This window comes from Salvelinus sp. IW2-2015, linkage group LG4p, assembly GCF_002910315.2.
Source record: "Salvelinus sp. IW2-2015 linkage group LG4p, ASM291031v2, whole genome shotgun sequence".
Taxonomy (NCBI): Eukaryota; Metazoa; Chordata; class Actinopteri; order Salmoniformes; family Salmonidae; genus Salvelinus; species Salvelinus sp. IW2-2015.
The window spans coordinates 17,659,595-17,681,405 of NC_036841.1; the positions used below are offsets into that span (position 1 = coordinate 17,659,595).

The 21,811-nt window shown below is 41.5% G+C and overlaps 1 protein-coding gene across 1 annotated transcript in view; it reads left to right on the plus strand.

Moving 5' to 3' along the window:
- Positions 1-12,628: 12,628 nt before the first annotated feature.
- The window catches only part of LOC111960627 (ATP-binding cassette sub-family G member 1), a 33,290-nt gene continuing 24,107 nt past the window's right edge, over positions 12,629-21,811 (plus strand). Inside the window, exons 1-2 of the mRNA XM_023982704.2 lie at positions 12,629-13,015; positions 15,340-15,583. Of these exons, the coding sequence (XP_023838472.1) occupies positions 12,854-13,015; positions 15,340-15,583 (406 nt within the window). The 5' untranslated portion in view covers positions 12,629-12,853. The remainder of the gene's footprint in view (positions 13,016-15,339; positions 15,584-21,811) is intronic.

Consider the following 21,811-nt stretch of genomic DNA (forward strand, 5'->3'; position numbering starts at 1 on the left):
AAGGACGGAGGGCGCAAGGATTTGACAGCTAGTAATGTTTTCATTTCAGAAATAGCTGTGATGTCAGAGACAAGACCCATGTAAACAGATTTGTGGAGGTTTACTCCAGTGTAGTAGTGTCACGCTGTGCTGACTGAATAGCTGAGATATGGAGAGATAACCCAGACAATGCAGCGGGCAGCTATATTATTGTTGATTCCGTTAACTCCCACAACTCCTATATTTACTAATGGCAATCCACAAATTCCTTTAACCTCTCCCATACCAGAATGTGTTGTTTTTCATTCAGGCCATGTAGAACAGGAGCCAATTATGTTCATTCTTTATTCAGGCCTCCATACCTGGGTTCAAATACTATTCAAAATATTTATAATGCTTTGAGCGTTTGCTTTAACCTGCCTGGAATGCCAGGTTGGCGGTGTTTGCACTTTTGGGAGATTTAAATTGGGTCCATTGCAACAGACAAGCTCAATGAAGCCAGCTAAAGTATGTGAAATGATTTCAAATACTATTTAAAACCAGGTCTGACTAGACCCCCTTTTTCTGATTCATAACTGCCTGGCTTTGAATAATTGTCTTATTCTCAGCATAACACCCAGCTGCGTATTTTTTGCACTGAAGATCGGAAAACCAATATATTCTGTGTTTATATTTATAAAAAAAGCTACTCAATATTGTGAGAAAGCTACTCAATGTTGTGCTCACTCTTTTCACGAAAATAATGCAGTGTTACTGTACTGTTACACTACCAAGTTCAAAAGCACATAGAGCCCGACAAGTGTGGCAGCAGTGTTTTCCTTGACAATTCATGCTCAACAGCTGCGTCATGCGTTTGTATTTCCACACCACTGCAACTTGGAGTATTCGATTACAATGAAATTGTCTTACATTCACACTACGAAACAAATTGTATGAACAGGAAACAGTATTTTATTGAAACTAATACAGTCAGGTGATGAACTAAATACCATTAATCAAATGTATTGTCACAAGTATAAGAGTTCACAAGGAAAAAGCTTCAAGCATTTTCTTCACACGAGTAATATCTATGAATAACAAACTTGAAAGTTATTTTAATCGTACGCATAGGGCTAACACACAGAATCTGGGTAAGTAAATTGTTATTGTCCTGGAACTCCACAATGCCCGGCATGGCGTGACAACCATACAACTAGAGCTGCTTTGACTTCTATAATCCAATTAAAGCCAATACTAGGCAGAGAATCATTATATGTTCATAGTGAATGTGTGCTTGCCTCAACAGAGACTAGTCCCTTGTTAGGAAGCATTAATGCACTATTTCTATATGAAATGGGATCTTCATAGTGGGTAAAGTACAGGTTAATAGTTCTAGTTCCCAAATGCATTCTGTTAACCAAAAAAAGGTAGCATATTTTTGGGGTTTGAAAAGGTCACAGATTGGCTCCAGATTGTTGATGTTGATCTCCTGCAGTCATGGATCATGTCAGGTTAGAATCACAAAGCACAGCATCTGCACAGTAATAGTGAGTGGTTTGAGTCACATGCTATACTTGATTTTTCAATCCTTTAATATGATTCTTTATCCATTTTCCGGCATTATTCCAGACCTGGAATAATATTTGTGAAATACTTGAGGTGTGCTTGATTTGGCTCAACTGGTACAATTGAACCAATGGAGTAGTCCCAAAAGTGCAAACTCCTAAATCAAACACCGTTTTTGAAAGTATTTTAGAAATATGCTTGATACAGGTTTGTATCATGATACAGGTTTGCATACTATAGTACCGTAATCTGCGTGGGCAGCCATGGTAACCAACCATGTACTCCTGGGCATAGCAATATTTGAGGCAAGTCCCTCACTAGCCACACGTCCAGCCCTGAACCTCTGTGTCAAACTGTACAATGAAATGAATGTTGAGTTTTTGTATTGTGAGTGATGCCACTCTATTAACTGGACTCTTCAAGTGTACAATATCTTGCACTGATGTCAGCAGCAGCAGAACTAGCATGGCCAAACCCAGTTTCCTCATTCTGTTTCTTCAATAAACTTCTGACTCGTCAGGCACTGTGCCTGCCTCCGTTGAGGCTGCATTATATACAGAATTTCACCACTAAAGGGGGAGAAGTTGTGGGAGTAACAGAATCAACAGTAATCACCAATAACACTCAGCAAGAGAGAGGGAGGGGATGAGGCACCTGACCCGGCCTAACCCATCCACTGTTGCAGGTACTCTGAGCAGTGGAGCTGGGGCAAAGAGTGTACATTTCCTGCAGTCAAATGACCTAGTGGCGGTGTGGAATGTTAATATTTTCATAATTAATAAACGTTTCTTTTTTTTTATCCCTGAAAATCCGGTGTTTCTATGTTTTGTTATATTTCAGACTTCTGTGATGTATATAAAGTGTAATATCGGGATGGAAACTCAGAATTTAATACAATACAGTGCATTTTGAAAGTATTCAGACCCCTTAACTTTTTCTATTAAACAAATGTACAATACAGCCTTATTATAAAATTGATTACATTGTTCCCCCCCCCCCCTTCATCAATCTACACACAATACCCCATAATGACAAAGCAAAAACAGTTTTTTAGACATTTTGCAAATGTATTAAAAAATTTAAACTGAAATATCACATTTACATAAGCATTCAGACCCTTTGCTCAGTACTTTGTTGAAGCACCTTTGACAGCGATTACAACCTCGAGTTTTCTTGGGTATGACGCTACAAGCTTGGCACAACTGTATTTGGGGAGTTTCTCCCATTCTTCTCTGTAGATCCTCTCAAGCTCTGTCAAGTTGGATGGGGAGCGTCGCTGCACAGCTATTTTCAGGTCTTTCAGAGATGTTTGAATGGGTTCAAGTCCAGGCTCTGGCTGGGCCACTGAAGGACATTCAGACACGTGTCACAAAGATACTCCTGTGTTGTCTTGGCTGTGTGCTTAGGGTTGTTGCCCTGTTGGAAGGCAAACCTTTGCCCCAGTCTGAGGTCCTGAGCGCTCTGGAGCAGGTTTTCATCAAGTCCCTGCCGCGGAAAAACATCCCCGCAGCATGATGCTTCCACCACAATGATTCACCGTAGGGATGGTGCAAGGTTTCCTCCAGATGTGACGCTTGGCATTCAGGCCAAAGCATTCAATCTTGGTTTCATCAAACAGAGAATCTTGTTTCTCATGGTCTGAGAGTCCTTTAGGTGCCCTTTGGTAAACTCCAATCGGGCTGTCATATGCTTTTTTACTGAGGAGTGGTCTCGTTTGGCCACTCTACCATAAAGGCCTGATTGGTGGAGTGCTGCAGAGATGGTTGTCCTTCTGGAAGGTTCTCCCATCTCCACAGAGGAACTCTGGAGCTCTTTCAGAGTGACCATCGGTTTCTTGGTCATCTCTCTGACCTAGGCCCTTCTCCCCCGATTGCTCAGTTTGGTCAGGCGGCCAGCTCTAGGAAGAGTCTTGCTGGTTCTAAACTTCTTTGATTTAAGAATGATGGAGGCCGCTGTGTTCTTGGGGACCTTCAATGCGTCAGATTTTTTTTTGTACCTTTCCCCAGATCTGTAGGTGTAGATTACAGGTGCGTTCGTAAATTCACTCTGGCTATCTACTCTTACTTCAGAGCACTCTCGTCTGATTGTAGAGTGCTGAATAATTGATGAATTTACGAACGCTCAACACCCGTTGAATATGGCCGGTATCAGTAAACGTCGGCAAAAAATAATAATTAAAACGTTGCCAGCAGTACAGTTACAGTCACCAACGCTCTGGATAACATGAAAACAGCCACTGCTAGGGCAAGTCAAATGGTCAGAGTGAGGTGTTCACTCATTTGTGTCTGGAAGTAGCTAGAAAGCTAGCCAACGCTAGCCAGTTAGCTTGGCTGCGGTTGTGTGGTCAGAATGCTCGGATCAACCCTACTTCTCGGCCAGAGCTTCCAGTTAGCACTTTGAACGCTACGAGAGCGAAACGCTCTGAATTTACGAACAGACAATCTGACAACGCTCTGAATTTACGATTGCCCAGCGTGCACTGATCGGTCTCTGACACTTCAGATTGAATTTACAAACACACACATTTGTAAACATGGCTGCATGGGATTTCTGTTAATGTGACTCCTTGCAGTCAATGACAATGTCCACTTTAGTTTTAATACCTGCACCCACTAAAACCAGAGGCAATTTTGGATTTGACCGCAGTTCCACCTCCTACATGTCAAAACAACCGTTATGCGGATGTCTGCTAAAGCCAATCTGATTGAGTAGAGCCCTTAGTACAAAACTCTAAACTGATAGCACTTGTAATGCACACTATCTTATGTTCAGAACCTTTGATTGTGCATTCATTGGGGTTTCACACATCGTTCACCCCGCAGTCATTCATGCAAAACCAAAGTTTTCCAGAGACATAGGACGAGGTGGATTATTATATAATAAGGCTTTTTATTAATATGTAAAAATATCTTAGTAAATCGTGCATCACGGCTCCTTCTGTCTGACTTGTATGAAATCGTCGGAAGAGAGACCCTCTAAACAGTACATACAGATTATATAGGCAACAAGCAAAGTAGGTTGATCTTGTCGTCTGGCCTTCCGATTGGTCGATCTGGGTCGTGGGTAGTCCTGTTCGGCCTGATGYCGACATTCCATTGGCTTTTCACACAGTTCTTTGTCCTAGTCACATCCAAAGGCATCCTGCATGTGCGTTTGTTTTCACAGGCCCTATTCATGGGGGAGGGGATGTGTGTGTGGGTCTGACAAAGTAGTGGGGATGGGTGCATGTTGTGCCAAGAATAGCTTATGTTGAGAAGTGGTTAAAACAAGTTACCAGTATCTTATACAATTTCTTACATTCACCCCGCAGTCATTCATGCAAAACCAAAGTTTTCCATGGAATATCATGATAAAATGTTGTTTAGTCACCAATGCTTAAGATAATGATTGGCTCACCATGTAGTAATTTTAACTGCCATTTATTTAACCCAATAGCTTAAATGTATAGCCACGGTTATTCCTCCAGTAAACAATGGCCAGCCTTCACCAGGTTGGGCTGGCAAGAGATATTTTGCCCATGTAACAATGGGTATATTTGTTTGCTAATTGCAATCACCATTCTATGATATTTGTGCCTATGAGCGTCTCTTTTATATATTAAATACTGTAGGGCCTACACAGTCTTTGGAGTCAACACCTATCATCCTCTTTTTCATTCTTCATTTTCAATGAGTGTGAGACTCAAGACATGACAAAAGGCACAAGCTACAATGGCTGTGAAGATGAGAACCTAAAGACTTTGTTGTCAATTTGATGAAGACTGCTGTGTTCATTTGGACTTGAACTGTATTTTGTGTTCAAGCATTTCTGTTTACCCTGAATAAAATAAAATCATTATACCAAATAGGGAGAAATGATACAGGGTTAGTTTAGTATTTTGTAGATCCAATGTTTGCTCCTGAGTGGCGCAGCGGTCTAAGGCACTGCATCTCAGTGCTTGAGGTGTTACTACAGATACCCTGGTTTGAATCCAGGCTGTATCACAACCGGCCGTGATTGCGAGTCCCATAGGGTGGCGCACAATTGGCCCAGCATTGTCCGGGTTTGGCCGGTGTAGGCCGTCATCGTAAATAAGACATTGTACTTAACTGACTTGCCTAGTTAAATAAAAATAAATGTTTAAAATAATAAAAGATATCCTACACCTCTTTTTCTGTTGTTGAACATTGGAGCCAAAATACCTGATTAGCTTTCATTTGCTGTCATTAGCTTTATGTCACCTAGCTTGCTAAACCCATATTTGGATATGGAGCATAAGTGAAATAAGATAGGATTTATACTAAATATGAATAGTCCCAAATCTGTCCCATGGTGCTCCCTCTTCATTCTATCACCAGTTCTTATAGGATAATTTCATGTTCATATCTAAAGAGTCAATGCAGATTTCAACATAACAATAAACAGATGTGGCTGTGGAGAACTATGCATAGCCTTGTCAGTAGAAGTGTAGTATTCAGGTCCCATCGTAGGCACCAATAGCACCCGCGTTAGTAGCAGAAGCACATGACTGGCTGCCTCTGCCACACGCACAGCCCACCAGTGAGGGGTAGAGCACTGCTACAAAATAGGATACTGCATTGCCTTTGACATCTATATTAGTAGCCTACACATCCCTGACATTGTGGTTACTCCTAATATTATACATTGAATTCTCGTTTTGAATTCAAATCGACATGATGAACAGTCTTTGCTAAATACAAAGAAAGACCAATTGGTAAGAAAATTTTGTTATAAACATTAAGTTTATTATAATTGTGTTCCAGCTCTGACCATACAAAATGATTTTGGACCAATGTAGTTGCAGTCCCTGGTATAAAATATGAATGAACACTGACTGATGAAATGAAACTATCCACAAGAGGGAGTGTTAAAATTACTGTCGTCAAATTCTTAACCTGTTTGACCCGGGAGCCCTGTTCTCCATAATAACACATAGAAAATGTGTCCTTGAAAAATATAGCCTATCACAAGAAAACACAACATTAATGTTGCCTATAATCTTAGGGCTGTCCTTTCCTATGCGGTATTACATGGGAATATCATCAAAACCATAACTGATATGATTTTAAGCACAATTTCGCTTCTCCATCTTGCACAGTTATACAATTTTCCTGAGTTAGTAGCTACGGAATGTTCAACTCCGTTCTCTTATCGAGGCGGAGTTTAGAAGGCCTATTGATAGCTGGTCGAGTGATTTGATAGCAACACCATTGCGTGACCATCAGTTGATAGGCCTAACCCACCGGGCACGGTATATTCCACGTCGGTTCAACGTCATTTCATTCAAATGACGTGAAACAACGTTGATCCAACCAGTGTGTGCGCAGTTGGTAGGCCTACTTGTAAAAATGTAAATTCTGAAAACCCTAACTAGGTTTGTCCTGTACAACTGCAGTCCTTCTGCGGGGAGCTGAAACTCGTACTTTTAATATAAACTTTTATCTAATACAACCACCGACCTTTCCCTAATTTGTTTTGCTCAACTGGAGATGTAGAGGCCTTGACATACTATTGTAATGATCTGACTAGATCATAAAGGAACAATTGTCCAGACAGAGGGTTGAGTTTACGAATTGACGGTTTATTAACCCAACTTTACACAGGCTGTTTGGCCGTAGCCCACGCCAAATAAATGAAATATACCCCACAAGCCAACTGTGACCTTCTCTTGTGAAGGCCAGACGTAAGAGAAAGAACAATGGCTAAACTTGGTCTTAACTTCCAATGCTCCATCCCCCTGCCCAACCCCCCTCCACGCCACTCCGCCAACCACCAGGATGCCCGGCATCAGAACATTCCAGGCATTCCCGTGATTGGCAGATAGCAGGTTGATTGGCATGTCGGACCCCGCGAACATTGGTAAGTACAACACAACCCACGCTTCGAACACACCGACTGCGTCATTGCGTTTTGATACACCAGAAGTACATTCATTTCCAATGGAACGCTGTGTTTGCCTTGCAGCATTGCGTTGCAGAGGCAGTAGCAGTGCGTTCTGTGTGGTAAATCGAACGTATGCATCAAATTGTATGCCTAGACTTGACAGAAAGTAGCAAAATATGAATGTAGATTTTTTTTTGCACACATATTCACTAAAAAAAGGTGGGATTACATAAAAACAGTTTGATTGCATAATTTCTTTACATTTCTATTCATTTATTTGCCAAGTATATTATTTATGCGATGACATCCACAAAATAATTGTGAGAGCCTATAATATAATTTCCCTCCAAAATGCAGTTTTGGAGCAAAATGCAATAATAAATAATCAAGATAGCAGAGTAGGCTCTTTCAACAATGAGACCAACGTTGAGGAAGGTGGTCTTGATCGCGCAGTTGGGCCGGGACCAGCCCCGCCGAAAGCGCAGGCCTGTGTGGGTCCAGAGATGGTTCAAGTCCCGAAAGCAGGCAGGGAAGTTCCACCATCTCATTCAAGAGCTTCGACTGTTTGGAGAGGAATTCCGAAGTTACTTTCGTCTGGAACGAAGCCAGTTCGATCACCTGCTCCAGATGGTTGGAGCCAGGATCGCCCGGATGGATGCCAACTACCGGGAGTCCATCAGCCCAGTTGAACGCCTGGCGATTTGTCTCCAGTAAGCTACATTCTAGTACATTTTTTAAAGCCTTTGATACCATAATTGATTGATATTTGATACATTGTTTTTATGTGCAACCTAGCTAGCTAAAGGGCTCCCTAGTTAATAGTCCCTTTTTGACATCAGATGTACTTTTACAGAATGTTCATTGGGACTATAACTTTTTCCAAAGTTGGTTTATAATCCTTTTTTAATTATGCAATGTTACCAAATGAAAAGAATGTTGAGGTGCCTTCTGCCCTGATGAAGGTAGGCTAGTCTTCTCCAGGACCCATTGTTGTTCAAGACAGTTAGTCATTCATTACATTCTTATTGGACTCACATACACTCTTAGAGAAAAAGGTTCCAAAAGTGTCCTTCTGCTTTCCCCATAGGATAACCCTTTTTAGTTCCAGGTATAATACATAATACATGGAACCCAATAGGGTTMTACTTGGAACCAAAAGGGGTACTACCTGGAACCTAAAAGGGATCTCCTATGGGGACAGCCGAAGAACCCTTTTAAGTAGATAGTACCATTCTTTCTAAGAGTAGAGTTGGCCTGGACTACAGTTTATTGATATAGTCATAGACTGAATTGTACTGTTTCAAGGCATTGTTAATGATGGTTGATGAGTATTACAATATAATTAGTAGAGCATAATAAACTGTAATGAGGTAGCTATATGAGTAGATATAATATGTGGGTGGAATCCAAGTTACACACATTATTGATCATTATTTTGAATTATATTTCAGATTCTTGGCGACAGGGGACTCCTACAGGACCATAGGATTCAGCTTCCGAGTTGGACGGTCCATGGAGGCAGGCATTGTCCCCTCTGTGGCACAAGCCATTTGGGACTGTCTGGTTGGTGAATACATGCCTGTCCCCAAGGAGGAAGACTGGAGGGCCATCGCTGCCGAGTTCCTGGAGAGGTGGAATTTCCCCAACTGTCTTGGCTCCATTGACGGGAAACATGTAGTAATCCAGGCTCCACCGTGCTCAGGTTCGCAATTCTACAACTACAAGGGTACATATTCAGTTGTACTCTTGGCTGTAGTAGATTGCCATCTACTGTTTCCGTGTTGTCGATGTTGGTGCTTACGGCAAGGGAAGTGATGGCGGGACCCTCCGGGACTCTGCCTTTGGCCAGGCACTTCAGGATGGCACCCTGGAGATTCCACCACCTGCATCACTCCCTGGGGCTGAAGACCTGGGACCTGTTCCCCACGTCTTCGTCGGCGATGAGGCCTTCCCTTTAAGACCAAACCTCATGAGGCCCTACGCTGGATGCCAGCTGCCATTCCCAAAGCCTGTAAGGATCTTTAACAAACGACTGTCCAGGGCAAGGTTAGTTGTTGAATGCGCCTTTGGGATTCTGGCAGCCTGGTGGAGAATGTATCAGAGAGTGCTTGGTCTCAGCCCCTCAAATGTCGATGCCTGCGTGAAGGCCACATGTGTTCTCCACAACTACCTGCGGAGGTCATTCCAGGATCCGCTCCGGATGGAGATGGGCACGCCAAATGGTAACCTTCCTGATGTCACCAGGGCAGGTGCCAACAACGCCCCCAGACAGGCACTTCAGGTGAGGGAGAAGCTGACCACCTACTTCTCATCGCCAGCAGGTGAAGTCCCATGGCAGTATGCCGTGGAGTGAAACTGCTCTTTTAAGAGCCCCATAACACGAAGGTTATTTTAAGAACCATCCACCGTTGTCCATAAAATTGCATTTTTTCCCCCAGATTACTTTATGTATCATTGTCTCTCTTCATTTGGAAGCTATATTTAAGTGACATTTGGGAGTAAAGACCACACCTTAAACTACATATTTTTTAATAAAAGCTTTGCAATAGCCTTTTTGACTTTCAATGATGCGCTATCTCTAATGAACCATTGAAAAGTACCAACAGAAAAGTACAAAGATCTTTTATAGCCAAGATACACCCCTCTCAATTTACACTGACGAACCACAGATCTTAGGAACTGTTCACAAAGGTTAAGATTTGTATGAAAGATATCTATAAAACATAGCAGACAACTACTGCTGTGTCAACAGTTTTCATTGTAAAGACCCGTGTCTGGCCCTCTTACTCCAAAAGGGAACCTTCTCTCCCTGGTACGGCATAGAACAGAACCATTAGCTCATGTTCTCTGGAATGCTCTTTAGGTTTTATCACCCAAAGACATCGTAAATCTCCTCTGTCAGTGTTCTCATAGAGGCCCATCCTCAGTAGAACACACACACAATAGTTAACAGAATATTCTATTCTGTCGAATGAAACAACCATTATAATGCAATACAAGCATTATAACATAATCTTGCAATTTTCCACGACATTACCCAGACCTCTTATTCTCTTTCTCTGCCCTTCTCTCTCTCTCTGATACCTGTCCCTGAGTCCTCTCCACTTCCTCCTAAAATCTTATTCTACATAGACATGAACATGATAAGCCAAACCATTACCTAGCATAACTATAGTTATTAGATAGCTATCATGAACATGTCACCTACTGTACACTCAGACACACACACACGGTTATCTGACCAAATTATCAGGGGTACAGTAGTATGTCAGGACCCGGTGCGAGAAACAGTCACTAATAGTGGGCAGAACCCAGAAGATGAGGCAGACACAGCAGTACTAGAGATGGTGGTTTAATAAAAAATAGATATCTTCCAAAATACAAAGAAAATCCACAAAGTGGTAAAAACAGCAAGGGAAAAAACAAACCTCAAAAGACCAATCCAAAAATACACGAGAACAAAACCAGAGAACCTCTGGAAAATCCAACAAGAGAAAAATGATCAGAAAAGCTGGGGCTGGGTGCTAACATACAAACACTGAGCAAGGAACTGAGGAACACACAGGGTTTAAATACTAACAAGGGAATGACTTACAGGTGCAAACAATAATTAGGGCAAGAAAAACAAAAGGTACAAAAAAGGTGCAAGGGGGACATCTAGTGAACAAAACCTGAACAGTCCTGGCCAAAACCTGACAGTAGTATCTACCATTTCTATTGTTATTTATCTGACATACACACTCACACTCTTTCAAACATGATTATTTGGTAAAGTTATCAGGCGTAGTAACTAGAATAATTTATATTACTATTTCTTTCACACACCTCATTGGCTTTCACACACCTCATTGGCTAGCTACGTTAGCTAGCTAACGTTAACTAGCCACATCTAGCACAAGCTCACTACTAAACTGACCTGCCAATCCTACTATCGTGGACACTTGTCTCCAAGCAGTATTTTTTGTGTGTATGTCCCTGTAGCTGTCAGCAGTTGTGTCAAAAAGACACGGTTTTGAGGATACTGCGAAAATGATTCTCTCCTCCATGTGTCCAACCGCATGCGACCATCTGCAAAAGATACCTGCATCAGTATAGTTGCCTAGCTGCGCAAAATGTTATGCAGCAGTGATGCAATGACGCAGTCGGTGTGTTCGAAGCGTTACGGTTCAAACACACCAACAGCTTTAACACCAGAATTACATTAATTTCCAATGAAACGCTGCGTTTGCCTTGCAGCATTGCGTTGCAGGGGCAGTTGCAGTGCGTTCGGTGTGGTGCATACATTGGATTTATCGAACATATGTGTCAAACTGTATGCGTAAACGGCTTGACAGAAATGGTAGCAGAAGGTGAATGTTGAACTTTTGTTGCGTACATAACATATCCAGATGATGCAGAGTATTATTTGCGCAAACACTGTCGGTGTGTTGGAAACGTTATGCTAACAACAACATTGATACTTGTAAAAATGTCAATTCTGAAAACGCTTACCTGTACATATGTTTGTCCTGTACAACTGGGGTGCTGAAATTCTAACGTTTAATAAAAACTTGTATCAAATACATCCGCAAGACGAATGGGTTTGTACCAATTGGGAAAGGGGGATACCTAAATCCAACTTCCTCTGCAACGCAATGCTGCAAGGCAAACGCAGCGTTTCATTGGAAATGAATGTAATTCTGATGTACCAAAATGCAAAATCACTGTCGGTGTGTGAAGCGTAAGAGAACGGAATCTCAGCTCAGCTACTTATTTGTATTGTAGGCCTACATCGTGTCTGGCAAACTGCAGAGGAGATGCGTATTGTGCAATTCCACGAACAACAACCTGGGGAGAGACTTTGTCTTTGTCCACGTTTGCTCCTTCAACCCGTGCACCCCCAGTCACCCACGGTCCGATCTGTAAAGTCACATTCTAACTAGCCAGACGGGGAAAATGTGTTTTTAACAGTCATCCAATTCGGAATTCCAAGTCGGAAACTCGGGCATCTTTCTGGCTCCGACTGAAGATAACCGTTATGACTTGACCTCAGTTATTCCCGAGTTCCCAGTTATCTTGAAAGCACCATTGATCTCAGTTTATGTATTATAGTGTAGCGACCCGCACAGACAGCGTATGTGTGATAACGTAATCTCAGCTCAGCTACTTAGCCTACTATACTGTTTGTATTGTAGGCCTACATCGTGTCTGGCAAATTGAAGATTAGATGCGTATTGTGCAATTCGACGAACAACAACCCGGAGAGAGGCGAGCGTCTTTGTCCATGTATGCTCCTTCAACCCATACACCTCCAGTTGCCGCCGGTCCAGTCTGTGACGTCACATTCTAAACACTGTGGTTGGTTGTGCGCTTGTAAACAAATAGGATACTGATTTCGTCCTGGGCACAAGGCAGGCAAGACACGCGGGAAAGAATAGAACTGGAAAGAGTGAACACTTTTTTTTTTATGAGCGCAGTGCACACGAAGCGGCGATGCAACAGATGTGTGCAGGTTATTAGGTGGGATATTTTTGTCCTTTTATTGGAGAAAAAAATTCTAGGGGGAATGGAATGTGTTATGGCAGCCTTTTCTGTTAATAACGCCACTGTCACTAACTCCATCATAATGGTAAGAAAACTCTTATTCATTAAACATGAATAACGTGATTGTGACAATGTATTGTGATAATATTGATGGTATTTTCTTTAATGACATATTTTCATCCTTTTATTAAACCTTTATTTAACCAGGCAAGTTGATTATGAGCAAATGCTTATTTACAATGTTGGCCTGGCAAGTTGTGCATTTCTTTCAATGCATTTCTATAAATGAACATGTCTGATCAGCATTTAGCTATCAATCCAATTTAAATCAATCAAATGTATTTCTAAAGCCCTTCTTACATCAACTGATGTCACAAAGTGCTGTACAGAAACCCAGCCTAAAACCCCAAACAGCAAGCAATGCAGGTGTAGAAGCACGGTGGCTAGGAAGAACTCCCTAGAAAGGCCAGAACCTAGGAAGAAACCTAGAGAGGAACCAGGCTATGAGGTGTGGCCAGTCCTCTTCTGGCTGTGCCGGGTGGAGATCATAACAGAACATGGCCAAGATGTTCAAGTGTTCATAGATGACCAGCAGGGTCAAATAATAATAATCACCGGGTGCAACAGGTCAGGACCTCAGGAGTAAATGACAGTTGGCTTTTCATAGCCGATCAGTTCTGTTCATCCCAAATTGTTCATCATAATAGGCAGCCTAGACGAGAAGATGAACTGTGATAACCCCTCTACAAATAATGGAAACGCATTATGATTGTGTCAATACTGTGGGAAATACTTTAATAGATGTTTTGCCTTTTCAAATCATGATAATGTCAACATTGATAACAATATTTGTTGATTATTAGGCAACATGACTATATCAGTGTGTGAGTTTCTCATGTAGGTTTTTTGTTTTAATTTATGGCCATAAAAAAAATGCTGGCTTAAAAAGAACCCAATTTGGGTTGTTTGGTAACCCAGGGCTGGGTAAATATTGGAAAGAGCATATGCTGTGTTATTTTGACCAAGACAGGTGGGGTGCGTGAATAACTCAACATGCTGGGTTGTTGGGATTACCCAAACATGTGTTAATTTAACCATCAATTTGGTATTTTTAATTTCATGCTGGGTTGACCTAGCAGCTGTGTTGTTTTTTTATGTAACTAGGTTATTTTCAGGAGGCGTGGCTTATTAGGGTGTGGCTTTCTGATAGATATTATTAATGAGAGTAAATGTCATTCCTTCTCACCATGTTAAGTTTAGATACTGCAAATGAAATGTTTCCTTCAAATCGTTATTATTTTCGCACATTCTTCTAGAATATTAAGATTATTTATTACATATTATAATAAGGTGGTATCTATCCCGACAATGGGATTTGTGTAGGCTTTAAGGGAACTTATACACTTCTGTAAGGCTCATTGAAGCTACAAAAATGTAAATGTTCTACCATAACATGTGATAACTATACAACAGAACAGATGAACAAGAATGACATTTACTCTTACAACAATCTGAAAGCCACACCCCTACTGAACTACATATAGTACATATCTACATGTCTCAATAACCCAGCACCAATAACCCAGCATCAACAAACCTACCTTGCTCTTTCTAAATGACAACAATCCAACTAAGTGACCCAGTGCCTCTAACCCAGCAGTTGGGTCAACCAAACAACCCAGCATTATTTTGTGTATGAACCATAGATAGAATGGCTGCCCTCATTCTTCAATAATCAATATTGAATTACTAAATTTGCATATGTAGTTAACACATACCATGTAGTTCATCAGTATCAGGCTAATTATTGCATGGCTGTTGTTTTTCTTTGCGCTCAGAGTAAGCTAAGCTTTGTCCGATTGTAACCCCGGCACACTGCATATAGATAGAAACAGATTAGGCGACTCTGCAGTAGCCTACAGTAGCCTATGCCAATATGCACTTTGCTTAAATCGTAATCTGAAAGGTGAAATGATCAGATATGTACATGTCGTATCAATTAATTGTTTTTTAAGATATCTTTATTGTATTCAAGTTTGATTGTTGTCTGGGATCTGTTCAGTGGTCAAATTACAATTATTGACATTGATTCTTGAAGAATATAACTTATAAATGCCTCTCAGGCTTAACAAAACTGTCTTGGTCTATAATAACCTAAAGTTTTTTTACTCAAATTTTTTTTTATAAGAAGATCGTAAACAAACAATGTATAGCCTCAAATGTTTGAAACTATCATTTGGATGTCATGGACTATCATTCCTTGCATTACACAAATTGTCTTTGATTGTTATCAAAACAAGTGGTGAGGTGGCCAGTGTAACCTGCCACACTTTGTTTGCTAACTTTTTGATAATTCAATCATTTTATACCCCAAACCACCTATTTTACCTCTCTCTCCATCATCACCAGAACACCAATGGGCCTCCTGATCTGATGCTGGACCCCAGAACTGTATGTGTATCTATCGATGAGGTGGTATCCAATCATGTGAGAAGTCAACAGACTCCATTATTACATGGGCATCACAAGAAAGTGGAGAACAGTCTAACTGAAGCCCAACGTTTTTCCTACCTGCCACGTCGACCAGCAGTTAACATTGAATTCAAAGATGTCTGCTACTCAGTTCCTGAGGGACCATGGTGGGGAAAGAAAGGTGGGTGCATTATTGATTATTATCAAACAACAGATGTAGACTAACAGTAAAATGCTTACGGGCCCTACCCAACAATGCAGAGAGAAAAATAGAAAAACAATAGAAAGATAATAACACAAGGAATAAATACACAATGAGTAATGATAACTTGGCTATATACACAGGGTACCAGTACCGAGTTGATTTGAAGGGGTACGAGGTAATCGAGGTACATATAGGTAGGGGTAAAGTGACTAGGCAACAGGATACATAATAAGCAGTAGCAGCAGCACATGTGATGAGTCAAAAGAGTGCAAATGGTAGTCAATGCAGATAGTCCGGGTAGCTATTTGGTTAAAGTTGCACTATGCAGAAATCCATCCGCCATTTCCTGGTTGCTAAAACTCTAATAGGTCGCCTAATTTCAGTTTATGTGACAAAATAAGCTAGTATAGTGTAGAGAATCATTGTACCATCTGAACCGCTGTGAAATATATTTCCCATAAACCAAAATATTGTTGTTTCAGTTGTTTGAAACTGGTGTACAAAATTGAAAGTAAAAGATGCAAAAACTTAAGAAAGGGAAGCATTGAAATAGTGCTCATAGAACTGATCTACTGCTTCTTAGAATGATATATCTATAATTCAAGTAGAATGATAGATCTATAATTCACATTTCTATGTGAATTTGGTCGGGTCGCCCAAAAAGTTACATATTGCCACTTTAACTATTTAGGCAGTCTTATAGCTTGGGGGTGTAGAAGTTGTTCAGGGTCCTGTTGGTTCCAGACTTTGTGTATCGGTACCACTTGCCATGCGGCAGCAGAGAGAACAGTCTATGACTTGGGTGGCTGGAGTCTTTGACAATATTTAGGGCCTAGAGGTCCTGGTATAGAGGTCCTGGATGGCAGGGAGCTCGCCCCCAGTGATGTACTGGGCCATACGCACTACCCTCTGTAGCGCGTTGCAGTCAGATGCCTAGCAGTTCTCATACCAAGAGGTGATGCAGCCAGTCAAAATGTGCAGCTTGTAACGCTCGTCATCGGTGAAAGGAAGAGTGGACCAAAGCGCAGCGCGGAAAGTGTTCATGATATTTATTACAAGAAACACTCAAACAAAAATAACAAATCCAAAAACGAAAGCGAACAGTTCCATCAGGCACAGACACTAAACAGAAAATAACACCCCACAAAACCCAAACGGAAAATCACAACTTACATATGATCCCCAATCAGAGACAACGATAGACAGCTGCCTCTGATTGGGAACCACACTCGGCAAAACAACAAAGAAATAGAAAACATAGATTTTCCCACGCGAGTCACACCCTGACCCAACCAAACATAGAGAATAAAAAGGATCTCTAAGGTCAGGGCGTGACACAGCTGTAGAACTTTTTGAGGATCTGAGGGCCCATGACAAATCTTTTCAGCCTCCTGAGGGGGAAGAGGTGTTGCTGTGTCTTCTTTACAACTGTGTTGGTGTGTGTTTGTGTGGGCCATGTCCTTATTGATGTGTACACCGAGGAACTTGAATCAAAACCCCCTCCACTATAGTCCTGTTGATGATGTGGATGGGGCGTGCTCGGCCCTCCATTTTCTGTATTCCACGATCAGCTCCTTTGTCTTGCTGATGTTGAGGGAAAGGTTGTTGTCCTGGCACCACACTGCCAGGTCACTGACCTCCTCCCTATAGGCTGTCTCATTGTTGTCTGTGATCAGGCCTACTTACCACCGTCATGTTGTCAGCAAACTTAATGAGGTGTTGGAGTCGTGCACGGCCACGCAGTCGTGGGGCCCCCATGTTGAGGGTCAACATGGCGGATATATTGTTGCCTACCCTCACCACCTAGGGGCGGCCGGTCAAGAAGTCCAGGATCCAAATGCAGAGGGAGGTGTTCAGTCCCAGGGTCCTGAGCTTAGTGATGAGCTTGGAGGGCATTATGGGATTGAATGCTTAGCTGTAGTCAGTGACAACAATCTCACATAGGTGTTCCTCTTATCCAGGTGGGAGAGGGCAGTGTGGAGTGCAATAGAGATTGCGTCATCTGTTGATCTGTTGGGGCGGTATGCGAATTGGAGTGGGTCCAAGGTGTCTGGGATGATGGTGTTGATGTGAGTCATGACTAGCCTTTCAAAGCATTTCATCGCTACAGATGTGAGCGCTACTGGGCGATAGTCATTTAGATAGGTTACTTTGGCATTCTTGGGCACAGGGACTATGGTGGTCTGCTTGAAACATTACATATCGGGTCAGGTAGAGGTTGAAAATGTCCGTGAAGACACTTGCCAGCTGATCAGCGCAAACTCTCAGTATGCATCCTGGTAATCCATCTTGCCCTACGGCCTCGTGGATGTTAACCTGTTTAAGGTCTTATTCACATTGGCTACGGAGAGCGAGATCACACAGTAGTCTGGAACAGTTGATGCTGGTTCAGTGTTGCTTGCCTTGAAGCGAGCATCGAAGACATTTAGCTTGTCTGGTAGGCAGGCATCACTGGGCAGCTCGCAGCTGGGTTTCCCATTGTAATCCGTGATAGTTTGCAAGCACTGCTACATCCTACGAGCGTCAGAGCCGGCGTAGTAAGATTTGATCTTAGTCCTGTATTGACGCTTTGCCTGTTTGATGGCTCGTCGGAGGTCGTAGCGGAATTTTGTATACGCATCTTGATTAGTGTCCCGCTCCTTGAAAATTCCAGCATCACCTTGTGGGCAGACTTGTTACCGAAAGAGACGGGGGAGTTTTTCAGGATCAAAATAAATATGAAAGGAGCAAAGCCTAGGTAAAAAGTTAGCACAAACCCTGCCTCATTCTTAGGAAAACTTAACCCTGGTATAGAGTTTAATTTTTCAGTGGGACAATTGCACAAATTTTAATACCAAAGACACACCAGAATAGCTTTCCAATGGGTGTCTGAGTGGTCCAGTCTCATTCCTGACTTAAATTTGCTTGAAATTTAGAGACAATGTTTAAATAATGCTGTCCATCAATAATTCCAGACTAAATTTACTGAGCTTGAGCAGTTTTGACAAAAACAATCAATAAATGTTGCCCTAAGAGTTGTGCAAAGTCGGTAGAATCTTATTTGAAATTATTCACAGCTGTAATGACTGCCAAAGATGCATCCACCAAGTATTAACTGTGGGGTGTGAAGACATACGCAATCAAACATCTTAATATTACTTTTTATTCATTTGAAAAGAATTCTATATTTTCTCTTTCACTTTGAAAATCTGGAGTAGGTTGTGTAGATTGGTAGGATAAAAAAAATAAGATATTGCCTCTTTAGATGTAATTTTAAGGCAGAAAAATATGAAGATTGTGCAAGGAGTGGGTAAACTTTTACTAGCGACTGTATATCTAGAGAAATTTTTACATGGATTCGCAGAGCTGCATGATGTTACGCAATGATTGTTATGTCTAGTGGATTATCATATATAAATGTGGATTTGCATATTTGTAGGCAGAAATAGCCACTAGATTGATTTTGCAGGGATCTTATTTTAAGGTTCAATGAAGCTTGTAACATCTAGTGTTTAGATAACACATAACAAGTATCAGCTCCAGTTAGGGACCCCACATCACCTTTTAGAGGAATAAGCTGACCGACAACACTCCATCCCACTGACCATTTTAAGAATCACCAACCATTATAAAAGTTGATTTGATGTTGAGAGGGCCGGAAGGCTATTGCTTCAAAGACGTGCCATCATACAAATTACTGTAAACAAAGTAAGCTATTACTAGTTAGCCTTTGAATAGGCACATCCTTACTCCCTCCGGGTAAGTGATTGCTCTCCCACAAGAGCTGAGAGAGAGAGAGTTGTTAGCAAGGTTGCTTTGCATTTGGAATTGGGTGCTGGTGGTACTGTTTCTGGGAATCCGTGTTGACGCAACTGCACAGCTGGCTAGTAGCTCTGGCACTTCGTTACTGGAGGGGCCCTCCTCCCATCATAGCGAGGCACTGTTGTCTTCATTAGCACTCTCCTTCTGGATGTTCATTGGCATGCAGCCCTGCACCTTCTGTCTGTCTGTGCGTCTGTCCGTCTGTCTAGGTCAGAGAAACATACAGACAGCATTAAGATATAGAAGTGAAGAGAATACAAACATGTAACCTAATCTAACATGTAACCTAATCATTAAAAAGGCAGCCTACAGTAAGATGCAGTGGCGCACATGTATTCTACTTAAACAAAAAACGCATCAACAATGAGCATGAAGGAAATGTAGGTAATCTAAATTGAATTGACGTTTGATTCAGATGATGGGCACCTCATGGAATTGACCGTTGCCCCTGCCAGGCTTTAGGCCTCAGCAACATTACAGCCTGTATTGTTCCTGCTTGACCGAAATGGAAACTGGGCCATCAAGCTGTCCAGCAAATATTTGTTGTCAATACGAAAAGGAAACTGACTGCCTGTCTGTCTCTATCTCCTTCTCAAAGCCTAAAAGTGGCAGTGGCAAAATCAGATTGGACAAATATATAGTATCAGAGTTGTATGGTCGAGTTTCTCTGACTAGTCTGTGTGCTGTAGCATCATGTCTGTCATGTTTTCTCTCTCTCTCTCTCCCCTGGAGGGATTCAAGACTCTGTAGGATAATCTGTGATCTGTGCCTCTCATCCAAAAGGAATTTGCATCAGAATTGTTTGTGTAATTAATTTAAACGATAAAAGCTAATTAACCGACATTTCTGAAAATGGATATATAGTGTTCTGGAATGAAACTCTTCAATTGTCATTTCACTCTCAATATGGAAATACACTCTTTTGTACCAAATTATTCAAAAGTAGTGAATAGTCATTTGTTAAACCATCAAAGCTATATCAAAGCTATTTTTAGTGAGAGGAGGTCCTCATCCATGTCCCCTGACAGCAGGTTTTAATTCTTCATGTATCTTTCATGTAGAAAGCGATCTGGGCCCGTATTCGCAAAGCACCTCAGAGTAGGAGGGCTGATCAAGGATCAGGTTCTCACGCTTATTCATTATGATTTAAAAGGCAAAACTGACCCTAGATCAGCACTCCTACTCTGAGGTGCTTTGTGAATACGGGCCCAGATCTCTTTCTGCTAGGTTTTACACAGTGAAATGTAACAAATAACTAAATGTTTTATAAATAAATGTACAAATCAATATTTAAATTTGAAAAAATTATAATAATTAAGTACTGTAATATGAGATCTGTGTATAAAATACATTTAGATGTAATTAAATAAAACATTTAGATTTTACATTTTTGTAATTTAGCAGGTGCTCTTATCCAGAGCGACTTACAGTAAGTGCACTCATCTTAAGATAGCTAGGTGAGACTACCACATATCACAGTCAAATACACTAATTGTATCGAACATTAGGAACACCTGCTCTTCCCATGACATAGACTGACCAGGTGAATCCATGTGAAACCTATGATCCCTTATTGATGTCACCTGTTAAATCCACTTTAATCCGTGAAGATGAAGGCGAGAAGACAGGTTAAAGAAGGATTTCCAGGCCTTGAGACAATTGAGACATGGATTGTGTACGTGTGCCATTCAGAGGGTGAATGGCAAGAAAAAATATTGAAGTGCCTTTGAACGGGGTATGGTAGTAGGTTTGAGTGTGTCAAGAACTGCAACGCTGCTGGATTTTTCAAGCTCAACAGTTTCCTGTGTGTTTATCAAGAATGGTCCTCCACCCAAAGGACATCCAGCCAACTTGACACAACTGTGGAAAGCATTGGAGTCAACATGGGCCAGTATCCCTGTGGAATGCTTTTGACACCTTGTAGTCCATGCCCCAACGAATTGTGGCTGTTCTAAGGGCAAACGGGGTGCAACTCAATATTAGGAAAGTGTTCCTAATGTTTTGTACACTCTGTGTACACAGGATATGAACATTCCATTCCAGCTAAACAATGGATATACACTACCGGTCAAAAGGTTTTAGAACACCTACTCATTCAAGGGTTTTTCTTTATTTTGACTATTTTCTACATTGTAGAATAATAGTGAAGACATCAAAACCATGAAATAACACATATGGAATCATGTAGTAACCAAAAAGTATTAAACAAATCAAAATATATTTTATATTTGAGATTCGCCAAATAGCCACTCTTTGCCTTGATGACAGCTTTGCACCCGCTTGGCATTCTCTCAACCAGCTTCACCTGGAATGCTTTGGTGTGTGAGTGTGTGATTGCAGAGTGTGTGATTTCGACCTTTCTGTATAGCCTATTCTGTCATTATTTTGCCAAAGGGCAAGGGG